The following is a 14,959-nucleotide window of genomic DNA, read 5'->3' on the forward strand; positions in this document are numbered from 1 at the left end:
TGGTCTCACTCCGCAAAGGTAGACCCCCCGGTGTCTAGGCTCTCAGCCCGGACCGTTGTGTCGGTGGCTGACGGCACCTCACTTAAGGATTCCACTGACCGTCAGATTGACCTTCTGGCCAAATCTGTGTATGAAGCCTTTTCCCCGACTTTTGCAGCAGTGTGGGCTCTCAAAGCCATCTCTGCTTCTCTAGAGGAGATGCATTCCCTCACCAAGGAATCTATGCATGAGATGGTTGCCTTTTCAGCTTTTTCATCTTATGCCATGTCTGCCATGCTAGAGGCTTTTCACCGCACTGCGGTGGCTTCGGCTAATTCCCTCGTTATCCGCAGGATCTTGTGGCTTCGAGAGTGGAAGGCAGATGCTTCTTCAAAGAAGTTTCTTGCTGGGCTTCCTTTTGCTGGTTCCCGGCTGTTCGGTGAACAGCTGGATGAAATTATTATGGAAGCTACTGGCGGGAAGAGTACTTCCATTCCACAAACCAAGACCAGGAAACCCGCCCAGGGTAGTAATCAGTCGAGGTTTCGTTCCTTTCGTTCCTCCAACTGGTCGTCCTCTAAGCCCTCCGCCTCGTCCGCTAACTCAGCTAAGGATCAGAAATCCAACTGGCGCCCAAAAGCGCGTCCGCAGAAGACCGCAGGAGGTTCTGGCACTAAGGCAGCCTCCTCATGACTCTCTGCCCGCTCCAGCAACGTCCTTAGTCGGTGGCAGGCTCTCCCACTTTGGCGACGCTTGGTTAAAACAAGTCTCCGATCAGTGGGTGAGAGATATCATATCTCACGGCAACAGGATAGAATTCTCTTCCAGCCCTCCAAACAGATTTTTTCTCTCAACTCCCCCCTGCTCCAAGGCCGCCGCCTTCTCACAGGCCGTGGCATCCTTGCAGGCAAACGGAGTAATTGTACCAGTTCCCGCTCGGGAACGGTTCAGAGGTTTTTACTCAAACCTCTTCCTAGTTCCCAAAAAGGACGGTTCCTTCCGGCCCATCCTGGATCTCAAGCTTCTCAACAAGCATGTTCGGGTGCGGCATTTTCGCATGGAGTCTCTGCGATCAGTCATTGCCTCAATGACCCAAGGGGATTTCCTGGCGTCCATCGACATCAGAGATGCCTATCTACATGTGCCAATTGCAGTTTCACACCAGCGTTGGTTACGTTTTGCAATAGGAGAGGATCATTTCCAATTCATGGCTCTCCCCTTCGGGTTAGCCACGGCCCCTCGGGTGTTCACCAAGGTCATGGCAGTAGTGATTGCGGTTCTGCACCTCCAGGGGTTGGCAGTGCTCACTTACCTGGACGACCTTCTAGTCAAGGCTCCATCCAGCGCAGACTGTCAGCGGAGTGTCTCGCTCACTTTCGCCACTCTAGCCCTATTCGGGTGGCTTGTCAATCTTCCCAAATCCACTCTGACTCCGACCCAGAGTCTCACGTACCTAGGGATGCAGTTCGAGACTTTGCCGGCACTTGTGAAGTTGCCCTTAAACAAACAGCTGTCACTCCAGTTGGCGGTGCGCTCTCTCCTGAGGCCCCGCCGTTATACCCTCAGGCGCCTGATGCAGGTGCTGGGTCAAATGGTGGCGTCCATGGAGGCTGTTCCCTTTGCCCAGTTCCATCTGCGCCCCCTGCAGCTGGACATTCTCCGCTGTTGGGACAAGCGGCCTTCCTCCTTACACAGGTTAGTGGCTCTGTCGCCACGGACCAGGTGCTCTCTTCAGTGGTGGCTTCGGCCCCTCTCTCTGTCCCAAGGGCGCTCCTTCCTGGCCCCGTCCTGGGTGATTCTCACCACGGATGCCAGTCTATCCGGCTGGGGAGCGGTATGTCTCCACCACAGAGCGCAGGGCACTTGGACTCCGTCCGAGTCAGCACTTTCAATCAATGTGCTGGAAACCAGAGCCGTGCTTCTAGCTCTCCTAGCTTTTCACCACCTGTTGGCGGGCAGGCACATTCGAGTCCAGTCAGACAACGCGACAGCGGTTGCCTACATCAATCACCAAGGCGGGACACGCAGCCGCCTGGCAATGATGGAGGTACAACCCATCCTTCAATGGGCGGAGAACTCCAAGTCCACCATATCCGCAGTCCACATCCCAGGCGTGCAAAACTGGGAGGCAGATTATCTCAGCCGTGAAAGCGTGGACGGTGGCGAGTGGTCCCTGCACCCGGCAGTGTTTCAGTCAATCTGCCGCAAATGGGGCACTCCGGACATGGACCTAATGGCATCCCGTCACAACAACAAAGTTCCTGTTTACGTGGCTCGCTCCCACGATTCTCAGGCCTTCGCCACGGACGCTCTGGTTCAAGACTGGTCCCAGTTTCGTCTGTCCTACGTGTTTCCCCCTCTAGCTCTCTTGCCCAGAGTCCTGCGCAAGATCAGAATGGAGGGCCGTCGAGTCATCCTCATTGCACCGGACTGGCCCAGGCGAGCTTGGTATCCGGACCTGCTCCAACTGTCCGTAGAAATGCCGTGGCATCTCCCGGACCGTCCAGACCTACTCTCGCAAGGTCCGTTTTTCCGCCCGAATTCTGCGGCCCTCAAATTGACGGCGTGGCTCTTGAGTCCTGGATTTTGACGGCTTCTGGTATTCCTCCTGAAGTCATCTCCACTATGACTCGGGCCCGTAAGTCTTCCTCCGCTAAGATCTATCACAGGACTTGGAAGATTTTCCTGTCCTGGTGTCGCTCTACCGGACATCCTCCTTGGCCATTCTCTTTGCCGACCCTTCTGTCTTTTCTACAGTCCGGTCTGCAGCTAGGACTGTCCCTCAACTCTCTCAAGGGACAAGTCTCAGCTCTGTCAGTACTGTTCCAGCGGCGTCTCGCTCGGCTGGCTCAGGTCCGCACCTTCATGCAAGGCGCGTCTCACATCATTCCGCATTATCGACGGCCCTTGGATCCCTGGGACATTAACTTGGTCCTCACGGTATTGCAGAAACCCCCTTTTGAGCCTCTTAGGGAGGTTTCTTTGTATCGTCTTTCTCAGAAAGTGGCCTTTCTAGTTGCCTTAACTTCTCTCAGGAGAGTCTCTGATTTGGCTGCGCTCTCCTCAGAGTCACCTTTTTTGGTATTTCACCAAGACAAGGTGGTTCTCCGTCCGACTCCGGACTTTCTTCCTAAGGTGGTCTCTCCCTTCCACCTTAACCAGGACATTACCTTACCTTCCTTCTGTCCGGCCCCTGTTCATCGCTTTGAAAAAGCGCTGCATACTCTAGATCTGGTGCGTGCTCTCCGGATCTATGTATCTCGCACCGCTGCGCTCAGGAGGTGCACCTCTCTTTTTGTGCTAACCACAGGTCGGCGCAGGGGCCTCTCTGCTTCTAAGCCGACCTTAGCCCGTTGGATTAGATCGACCATTTCGGACGCCTACCAGAGTACTCGGGTGCCTCCCCCGCCGGGGATCAAGGCACACTTGACCAGAGCTGTCGGTACCTCTTGGGCTTTTAGGCACCAGGCTACGGCTCAACAAGTCTGTCAGGCTGCCACTTGGACTAGCCTGCATACCTTCTCGAAGCACTACCAAGTGCATGCTCATGCTTCGGCAGATGCGAGCTTGGGCAGACGCATCCTTCAGGCGGCTGTCGCCTACTTGTGAAGTTAGGTTCTGCCTACTTCTTAGTTTTTCTGTTTATTTCCCACCCAGGGACTGCTTTGGAACGTCCCATGGTCTGGGTCTCCCAAAGGAACGATAAAGAAAAAGAGAATTTTGTTTACTTACCGTAAATTCTTTTTCTTATAGTTCCGTATTGGGAGACCCAGCACCCTCCCTGTTGCCTGTTGGCAATTTCTTGTTCCGCGTGTTATCACCGGCTGTTGTCGTGGACAGAGTCTCCGGTTGTTCCGGCTTTTGCTCTGTTCTACTTGTGGGTGGCTATTCTCCTTCAGCTTTTGCACTAAACTGGCTGTGACTGGCTCACCAGGGGGTGTATAAGCTCAGAGGGAGGAGCTACACTTTTAAGTGTAGTACTTTGTGTGTCCTCCGGAGGCAGAAGCTAAACACCCATGGTCTGGGTCTCCCAATACGGAACTATAAGAAAAAGAATTTACGGTAAGTAAACAAAATTCTCTTTTTTGACCAGTGGTGCTCAAACTTCTGCATAGCAATGTATAGCATGTGTTCGGAATTATTACTATGTGCTTAGATAAATTTCTGTGTATTGTGTCTTTCCCTAGGAAATCTTTGTTTCATAAGCTATATGACCTGTACATAGAAGAATGTGAAAAGGAACCGGAAGTGAAGGTAAATGGGCAGTATTTTATTATGACTCTGGGGAACATGAGACTTTTCTGGAAATGTCCTTCAGCCATTGAGAAGTATTGAGCTTTATTAGCACGAGTGGTGCAAGGTGTCAGTGGTGATTTTGGACGGGAGCTCTTTTTACATAGAAGTGGAGTGTGAGCTTTTTCTCCCGTGCATGAGATTGTAAACCTTTCTCTCCGGAGCGTGCCTTCCTCTACTGCTGCCATTAAATATGATTTCATCTTCTCTCAATGTCAGGCTAACCTCTAGCTCATGCTTTCCCCTCTATTTTTTCTGTCGCTGGAAACCATTACCCCCGCTGTTCACCGTGTACTTTCATTTAATATTTCAGGCCTGTACTTTACTGTCTCCCAGGTACTAATTGGGGCACATATGGAACAGATTAGCTGGACATGCAGACAGCCAGTGACCTCATGGCTCCAGATAGCCACGGGTGGTCTTTAGCTTTAGCTTCCCCCCCCCCCCCCCCATTCGTTCAAGTTATAGCCTATATGAAAAGTAAAAGTGTGCAGTTATCTTATTTTCTCATTTTGTGAAGCCAATTAATTTCTGCTCTCTATTAGCTTTCATTGTTTTATGTTTTTTTTGTTTTGTTTGCTTTTTTGTTTTTGTTTTGGGTGGTGGGCCCTGTCGCGTAGTGGCGGGGGGCGGCCCCCTGTCGCGTAGTGGCGGGGGGGCAGTCCCGTGTCATGTGATCCGTCTGCAGCTTAAAGTTACAAGCAGGAAGAGCTGAGCTCTTAGGATAAATAAACCCATGTTCATTTTGAGCCCGTAGGTGGTTTTATCAGTGATTTATGGCACATCCAGTTATACAGAGATGGCTCTCAATCATTGAAAAGGCACCTTCTATTTCTAACCTGATATGTTCATACTCAATCCCTGAAGATTTAATTTAGTTTTCAGTATACCATTAAAAAATATCAATACTGATGTTGTATGGAGCATATTTTATGGGAATAGATATGGCTTTATTTATTGAAACCTGCTTGTTCTGGGCTTTGGAGTCCAGTGGGCGGTCCTAATCAGTGACAGCTGTTTGTTTTTATACATGGACGGGCCACCTACTGGACTCCATAACCAAGAAAGAACAGGGATATTAATGAATCAAATCCATGGTATACAGAAACTTTTCCCACAACACTATCCATCTCTTCAGCACCTCCAGCTCTACTGCAGATTCCAGTATAAGCCACAACTAAAGATCCATTAATAATATGACGTTATTTAGCTATTACGTTATACCTAGGGTAATTATACGGCGTACAACATATGTCAGTGGAGGGGCGACTATTGGAGCTGCTCTCTGTTCATTGTGGGTGCCGGAGAGTAAGAACACCGAAAGAGCTGGATCAGAAACTCCTGATGTCTCGTATTGGGGCAGTATCACCATGCTTTGCTAGCTGTGTGCTTTATGTACACTTCTCTTCCCATAAGCTGGGTAAAATCTACTTTGACAGGTAATGGCTTCATCGGGACATCCCTTCTTGCACCTGACAGTCCCTATTGTCATTGTCTTTCATCCCACCAAACACTGCCACCTGCAAATGGACTTCTTTGGTGCAGTGTCTCTATGACCCCATATCATTTCCTGCTCTCAGCTTGTTGACAGTTGGGGCATAACCAAATGGGGCTGGTGTACTTGCTTTAAAAATCTATCTCAATCTCAACCCATCTAGCCTGATTGAAAACTCCTCAGTGTCCTTCCTACATGATACTTCCGAGATGTCACACTCCTAAGTACAAGCTGCAGCTATCAGGCTGGGTGGGCAGAGGCTGAATATAGTTGGACTAAGGTGATTTTACTGTGTAGCTGGACTAATGAAATACTGAATATACGCGAGTATAAGCCGAGTTTTTCAGCCATTTTTTTGTTTATGCTGAAAACGCCCCCTTCGGCTTATACTCAAGTGAGGATCCCACAAAAAATTCTCACCTGTTCTCTTTTCCCGCGGTGCCCACTTACCTACTTCGTGCGGACTGCTGGCACAATAGACCCCTTGGTAATCACAGCCGGTGCAGGGAGCACTGCTGTGGTCTTCAGCGCTTTACTTCACTTAAATGATTTGTGGTGCCGCAAAGCAGACAAGTGAAGTAAAGCATTGACGACCACAGCAGCAGTCCCTGCACCGGCCGCGATCACCGAGGGGTCTGTGTGCCTGCTGACAACTAGAAGCAAGTAAGGGGGCATCGCCGGAAAGGACGACAGGTGGGAATAATTTTGTGTGTGAGAGAATACCTGCATAATAGGGGACAGGAAGGGGGACCAGACTGAGGACATCCAAAAATAAGACTGTCTTAAACTTTTTTTGCAGGTGGTATTATTTTTGGAAAAACACGGTTGGGGGTAAGTTTACCCTTATGAAAAAAAGCAGACACCCCACTTCCCAGGGGACTCATACTTTCCAGACCCAGACGTCTACGTGGCTCCCAGGTCCTCCTTGTGATCTCCAGTGGGTGCTGCACGCCGTCCTGCTGTGCTTCTAGCTGACACACACACACACACACACACACACACACACACACACACACACACACACACACACACACACACACACTCTCTCCATCCAGTGTTATAGAATACTTCTGGCCGCAGGAAATGATGGGAGGAAGTCACGTGTCCAGCCCGCATGTCCTTGTGCTCCACTGCACAGCCTCCCAAGAATCTGCCAGCCAGAAGAAATCTGTGTTACTGGATGTAGTGTGTGTGTGTGTGTGTGTGTGTGTGTGTGTGTGTGTGTGTGTGTGTGTGTGTGTGTGTGTGTGTGTGTGTGTGTGTGTGTGTGTGTGTGTGAGATGCGATGTGTGTGTGTGTGATCTGATTGTGTCTGTGTGAGAGTGGATGTATGTGGCGGTGCAATCACTGCAGGTCCTCTGCCCTTGCGTCTGGTGAGTGTGATTGCGGAGAGCCTGCTGTTTATAATGAAGTGTCCTGCAGTATCTTTCATTTTTTTAGCTGCACGGACTAGGGCTTATTTTCGGGGGAGAGCTTATATTTAAGCCTTGCTCCGAAAATGCTGAAAATCCCTGCTAGGGCTTATTTTTGGGGGAGGACTTATTTTTGGAAAAAACACGGTACTACAGGGGACGATATGGGCACATTACTACAGGGGACGATAGGGGCACATTACTACAGGGGACGATAGGGGCACATTACTACAGGGGACGATAGGGGCACATTACTACAGGGGACGATATGGGCACATTACTACAGGAGACGATATGGGCATATTACTACAGGGGACAAGGATGGGGGACATTAGTACAGTGCACAAGGATGGACACATTACATTTTATTGGTATCTATTTTGCATTTTTTACATTTTCCAGTAGTTGCTGTATTTCCCACCCTAGGCTTATACTCACGTCAATACGTTTTCCCAGTTTTTTGTGGTAAAATTAGATGCTTTGGCTTATATTCGTTTTAATATCAGGAATTTTGACGTATATTTTCACAGTAAGTACATCATCCTCATCAGGACTAAAAAATGTTTAAATTGTAGGACAAATTCGAATTTAAAGATAATGTTGCTTTAATCTAGATGAGACGGTGGTTTTTCGCTTTAATTTTTCTCCTCTGTTTTTATGTTTCAGAAGCTAAGACGAAATGTGAATCTTCTGGAGAAGCTTGTGGCACAGGAGTCTCTGTCCTGCTTGGTGGTCAATCTCTACCCTGGAAATGAAGGCTACTCCCTAATGCTCCGGGGCAAGAACGGATCAGGTATCAGACTTGCAGAAAACAACTAATGGCAGCTGGCTCTGATTCTCTCACTTTTCACTAACCTTGTACAATGAGAGTGTCTGATAGCGGTTATAAAAAGTTGTCGGATTTTGGACTTCATTGTAAGTACGTGTCTGTTTTTGCAGAACCTTTAGTACTGAAATGGCTGATGGCCTCGGATTACATATAACATGAAGATAAATATGGTTTTATTTTATGTTTCTTGTAAGATAAAACTAAAATGACTTAAAAGTAGAATTAATTTATTTTTCCCCCTTTTTAACCAAGCTTCATTTTTAATTCTATGCAGATTCAGAAACCATCAAGCTGCCTTATGAAGAAGGAGAGCTGTTGGATTATATAGATGCAGAAGAATTGCCACCAATTTTAGTGGACCTTCTGGAAAAGGCTCAGGTTTTTTGACCCTTTGAAATACCTCTATCTATAGATTGTAATTGCTGCCACCATAGATGGGTGACGGATGAGTTCATACAAGGGGCTGCTGAGAAGTCTTTGGCTTTGTGATCTTTTTTTTGTTTCTATGGTAACTAATGTTACATCACATGAAAGTCTTGTGTGTAATATATGTTTTCAAAATTTTCTGTTAGTTGCTTATGGCAACAGTGTCCTATGCACGCGGGAAAACAAAATTGGCGGAGTCTAATGCGATATTCACAGCAACTGAGAGCAGAGGAGTGATAACATTTCTTGTTTCTGCAAGGAAAGTCTGCGAAGGATATTCATAGTGATATGTCGCAGACATTGGGGGATCAATGCCCTTCATATTCCACAGATAAGAACTGGGTTGCCAAATTTAAAACGGGTCACTTCAGCACCAATGATGAGGAACGTCCTGGACGACCGAGAGTGGTTGTTGTTCTGGAGATCGTCGATGTTGTGCACAACCTCATACTGGAGAATCCACAAATTTCAGCTAAAGCAATAGCAGACATGGGGATTTCCTGTGAACGTGTTTGTGTCATTATCCATGAACATTTGGACATGAGGATGCTATCTGCAAAGTGGTCCCCAAATGTTTGACAACAGATCAGAGAAGCATGCGAGTGAACACTTCCCAGTCCATTTGTCACCGTTTCCAGACTGATAAGAACTTCCTTGATGGACTGGTCACTATGGATGAGACTTGGATTTATTCGTATGACCCTGAAAACAAGAAGCAGTCAAAAGAGTGGAGGCACAGTGGTCCTCCTTGTCCAAAGAAGTTCACGGTGCAAAAATCAGCCACTAAGGTGATGGCGTCTGTGTTTTGGGATAAGGAGGGCGTGCTGCTAGTAGACTACCTTCAAAAGGGTTCCACCATCAAAGGTATTACATTGAACTTTTGTACTAATTGAAGGCAGATCTGAAGGCCAAAAGGTGCAGCAAGCTGTCCAAAGAAATCTTGTTCCTGCAAGAGGCTCCGCTCACAATGCATAAGCGACCACGGCAAAACTGGCAGAGCTGGGCTTCCAGCTGGTTGACCATCCACCTTATTCACCAGATCTAGCTCCCTCCAACTATCATTTGTTTCCAATCCTGAAGAAACACCTCAAGAGTACCAAATTTCACACCATTTCTGATGCCATGGCTGCTACGGATGCCTGGTTTGAGGCACAATCGAAATCCTTCTTTTTGATAGGCTTAGAAATCTTGGAATACCGATGTAAGAAGTGTGCTGACATCAGTGGAGAGTATGTGGAATAAATGTAAAGTTTCATCATCCTATCTCGTTTCTTTCTAGGTGAAGCCAAAGACTTACTTGCAGCCCCTCGTATGTGCACCCAGATTTCAAAAGTTCCCCAACAAAATGGCTCCTAATTCATTTATTTTTTTTCTAAATTTTCGGGCCCTTGCTACCTGCATGTTGAACCTTCTTCATTTATCTCTTTTCGATGTTTGTCACTATTCGGGCAAATTTAGAAAATGTGTAAGTGAGCCGTAAGTTAAGCCCCCCCCCCATCCCCCCACTAACACCACCATATGCACCCAAATATTTCCACCTGAATACGTCCTTTTAAAACTTTTTATCAGTAGACCACGCAACCACATTATGCCTATATAACAATGCCATATGTCCAATCTAGACCACCATGTGATGCATAGTCAAGGGGTTAATAGTAAAATTCCTGGTGGTCTACAGTAGTAAAAATTTGCAAACCTTACATTCCTGGGATTCCAGACCTTGATGCCCCCTAGGAAATGGGAGTCCTGGTAAGCACTAGTCTGACACCCCTTTTGCTAGCATTGGTTAGCATGTGAGGGGATTGGACGCGGAGTTAGAGATAGGTTTATATATCCAAATATTACTAATTGAAAGGTTTAAAAAAAATAATTCATTTCTATGCAGGTAAACATTTTCCACTGTGGGTGTGTAATTGCTGAAGTACGGGACTACAGGCAATCTGGTAACTTAAAATCCCCGACATATCAGACGAGGCACGTTCTTCTGAGGCCGACCATGCAGGTGAACATTACATGTGCAAATCAGTGTTAAAGGCAACAGGTTCTGTGATCTTATACATTATAGAGGCAGCACCATTCATGGTCCCAGGCTGTGATATGGTAGGAGCTGATGATCATGTACATATAAAACGATTGAAATCTAAAGGCCGCTTTACACGCTACGACATCGCTAATGTGATGTCGTTGGGGTCACGGAATTTGTGACGCACATCCGGCCGCATTAGCGATGTCGTTGTGTGTGACACCTATGAGCGATTTTGAATCGTCGCAAAAATGGTCAAAATCGCTCATCGGTGACATGGGGGTCCCTTCTCAAATGCTGCTGCTGCAGCGTGTACGATGTAGTTTGTCGCTCCTGCGGCAGCACACATCGCTCCATGTGACGCCGCAGGAACGAAGAACCTCACCTTACCTGCCGCCGCCCGCAATGAGGAAGGAAGGAGGTGGGCGGGATGTTATGTCCCGCTCATCTCCACCCCTTCGCTTTGATTGGGCGGCCGCTTAGTGACGTCGCTGTGACGCCGCACGGACCGCCCCCCTTAGAAAGGAGGCGGTTCGCCGTTCACAGCGACGTCGCAGAGCAGTTAAGTAGTATGACGGGTCCGGGCGATGTTGTGCACCACGGGCAGCGATTTGCCCCTGTCGCACAACGGATGGGGGCGGACACGCACGCTAGCGATATCGGTATTGATATCGCAGCGTGTAAAGTGGCCTTTAGTTATAAATTGATAGAATGTGATCATGTTGACACGTGGGATTTTGGAGGGTTTTTTGCATTGATGACCAGGGATGAGTGTACCTTTACCAAAGCTGTCAGTAGCTCAAAGTGGCCAGTTCTTGCTCTCATTTTACTTTCGCTGCTCCTCTAAGTATTTTATTTGTTTGTTTGTTTGTTGTTTTTTTTTTAAATCGCTATATGGTTTTTGAGATATGGGCTTTTATATTTTGTGCTAATGATTCTGTCATGCCAGGGTGGAGATGACTCTCAGAATGCACTGCAGGGGGAAGGGAACCAGATTAAACTGGGCCCTGATGATGGGGGGAGGAATGAATGGGTGACCTCTAAGCACACACTGAACCCTGCACTCCTCCCTATCATCCCTAGATGAGACCTCCAAACTGCACCCCACCTATGCATGATCACGTGCCCGAGCCCTGGCTAACCTTGGGATAGCCATGGCTAGTGATCTGGGCAGCAAGACACTAGTCTTACTACTGTACTACTTAAAAGACAACACTGGGAGAGAGGCAATTGGGAATAAAACAACAAACGGATTTCCACAGCTTCCACAAAGACAACTTCTCCTGGAAGGTCACCATAGAAGAACTATCACTGGCATTATGGAGAGCCAGGAGTGAGTTTAAATAATGAAGGGCAGTGGGATTACAGTGCGTAGCTTAGATTAGAGCTAAATGGAATCTCAGCCAAATCAAAAAGGAACTCATAACCCCTTCAGCACCAAATTAAGCTAAATTCACTCTACTTATGTTTAAAGAGAGGCTACGGTTTGATAAATGTCATGACCTTCTAATCACAGATACCACGAAGGTCTCAGCCGAACACATTCAAGGCGGATTCTTGTTTTTACCAAGGAGGTGTGGCCCTTGATACTTTGTGTGCATGTCTTAGGCGGCTCTCCAGTATTACCTGTGAGCACCACCCTCTTGGAAGACCATAAATATTAACACTAATTGAGAAGGTTCATAGCTTGCATGGAAAAGTGTAACTTGTTCAAGACCAGACCATTTAACCCTGACCCCATGTTCCTGATTAGGCACAGTTTCAGTTTAAAGAGCTATTTTTATACTTCCTTCCTTAATATTTTTTCTGCTGATTTTTGGTGATATTGGTGGGAAAATAAAATAAACGTCTGTTTTTATAGTGTCGGATTTTTGTTTATTTTATTTTACTTTTTTAGACCCACTGAAATAAATTTCAAATTTGTTCCCCATTCCTTACCAACTCTATTTATCGGACATGGGCTTTTATTTTTTCCCCCTACAAGAATGTTGTTAGTAACATCATTTTGGATTGGCAGAATTTTTTACCCCCCCCCCCAACCCCCCCACCCGCTTGACTTCTCCTGTATATGAGCTGTGTAGCAGAGTTGATCTGGCTTTCTTAGGACTTAACAGCTCCCGACACCCAGTTATTACATGGTCGCTGGGTCCAGAGGAGGAAGCACTGTTAGTACTGTCTGTATGCTGTGTACACAGGTTTGGGGAAGGCAAAGACTGTTATAAACCGTCTCTGCCTTCTCTAGTAGGAGTTTGGCTGTGTCTAGCAGCCTCTCCGGTGGATAAATGATCATTTGTTATTCCCAGAATAGCCCTTTTATTTCTAGGTGAAATCGTATTCTGTATTGATGCATACATACGTGACTTTTCTGTGTATTCGTAGATTTTCATATTGATTTATTAAGTGTCTTCTGTTCTCATTTTTTTGCTTTTGTCATATGTAAAGCCTAATATCAGCAGTTCATTGTATTTTTATTAGAACCAGTGAGCCTCTAATCAATTTCCTGCGTGACTCTTCAGGCATGAAGTTCCAGGAAACCAGTATGAACATTACCATATTTTTTCCATCACTGGTGACTGTAGCTGTACATTAGTCCATAAGTTCATGTCTCTTGGAATGTAAGATCCACTTGTGTAATCTATTTAACTTATATTCTTTCAGTACGGGAGCCGACATTGAAGGATGGTGCCAATATTTTAAAATGAAAATATTTCCTTTTAGTTTGGATTTTTTGTTTTCAGTAGGGAGTATAAGGCCCAGCGTTGGCCCTGAGGAATGTTCCTTGCAACGTGTGATTTACTGCTCTGATGCTTGGGACAGCCATTGTGGAATACAAGGGAAGAAAGTGAGCTGTTCTGTGCCTGTATGGGCCGATCAGCGCTGCTTGTGAGTGGAGGTGGAAGAGGTCCTCACAAAATTCCACTAGTGATCGTTTTGTCCCTTAGTGAGACGCATACAAAAATAATTTTCTATGAGACAACAATATTTTTTTTTTCCCCAGTACTCCATGACTCATTAAATAAGATTACGGTAATTGTTTATTTGGATAATCCTTTTTGGTGGTAGGAAACCCCAACATTATTGCATGGTGTCTTGTTAGTTCAGCACTCTATTTCCAGCAGTCCTACTCACAATGTATAAAGGGTAGTGGTGGCCAACGCTACACTCAGCCAGGGCATTTCAGATCTCCGTTCTCCCTATTGGTGGGGTTTCCAGTGATCATTTGTGAAGTTTGTACAGCCCCTCTAAGGCCCTGTGCGCACTTACCGGATTTTGCCGCGGATTTTCCGCGGATTTGCTGCATGTTTCGCTGCAGAAAATGTTCATAACATCTCTGCAGTGAATCACCAGCAAATCCTATGGAGAAAAAAAATCCTGTGCGCACTGGGCGGAATTTGACAGCTGCATGTTTTGCTGCGGGATTCCCGCAGCAAAAACAAGTGCATGTCACTTCTTTTCCGCACATCGCTGCGGGATTTCACTCCATTGACTCCAATGTTAATCATGAAATCCCGCAGGGAATAACGCAGGCAGCAAATTCTGTGCGCTTGCTTGCGGTTTTGCAGGGAAGTGATGTCATTACAGGAAGAGGAAGCCTGCAGAGAGTAAACACACACACATCACACACACACAGACATCACAGACATAGATCACATAGAACACAGACACATAGAACACACATAGAAAGAAAACGGAAATATAGAATAAAAAAGAGCGTGGGCTCCGCTGCATATTTACCTTCCAGCCGAGGTAAGCACACAGCGGCGGCCCGGTATTCTCAGGCTGGGGAGGGAGAGGGGCAGGGTTAATGTCCCCCGCCTCACTCCCCCTCCGGCAGCCGAGAATATCAGCCGCAGCTGCCCCGGGACTGTCGCATGCATTATGCGGCACTACCGGCGTGTCCTCGGCTCTTCTTGCCGCCGTGTAGCAGTGGCAGCAAGGTAATACAAGGGGTTAATGATGGTGGGGGACCACCGCCATTAACTCCAGGCTTGATCATGGCAGCGTCTATGTGACAGCTGACATGATCAACCCGTAAGTAAAGTGAATAAAACACACACACAGAAAAATCCTTTATTTTAAATAAAACAAACAAGCCTCGTTCACCATTTTATTAACCCCTCCCGCACCAAAGCTCCGGCGTAATCCACAGGTCCGGCGTAATCCACAGGGTCCTGCACTGCTGACATCCAGCCGCGATGTGTCACAGACACAGCGCTGAATGAATGCAGCAGACAGCAGAGGTAATTACCGGTCATTTCCCACGGCCGGTAATGTGAACTCACTGCCGACCGTGGGAAATGTAGCGATCTGTCCTCTTATCTATCTATATATCCCTCTGTCTGTCTATCTATCTATCCCTCTATCTATTCTTCTGTCTATCTACTATCTCAGAATTAAATGACTTATTTTTTTTTTTCTTCAATGTGCTTTATTGCATTGAATGCAATAAAGCACATCCCAACCCGCACGCGGCAAAACCGCGGCAATACCGCGAACAATAC

At 46.9% G+C, this 14,959-nt stretch overlaps 1 protein-coding gene across 1 annotated transcript in view; it reads left to right on the forward strand.

Moving 5' to 3' along the window:
* SUPT20H (SPT20 homolog, SAGA complex component) overlaps positions 1-14,959 on the forward strand; it is a 192,520-nt gene that overhangs the window by 40,837 nt on the left and 136,724 nt on the right. Inside the window, 4 exon segments of the mRNA XM_075337317.1 lie at positions 4,167-4,233; positions 7,846-7,972; positions 8,283-8,386; positions 10,320-10,436. Of these exon segments, the coding sequence (XP_075193432.1) occupies positions 4,167-4,233; positions 7,846-7,972; positions 8,283-8,386; positions 10,320-10,436 (415 nt within the window).

The sequence above is a fragment of the Anomaloglossus baeobatrachus genome, chromosome 2, assembly GCF_048569485.1.
Source record: "Anomaloglossus baeobatrachus isolate aAnoBae1 chromosome 2, aAnoBae1.hap1, whole genome shotgun sequence".
NCBI classification, from domain to species: Eukaryota; Metazoa; Chordata; class Amphibia; order Anura; family Aromobatidae; genus Anomaloglossus; species Anomaloglossus baeobatrachus.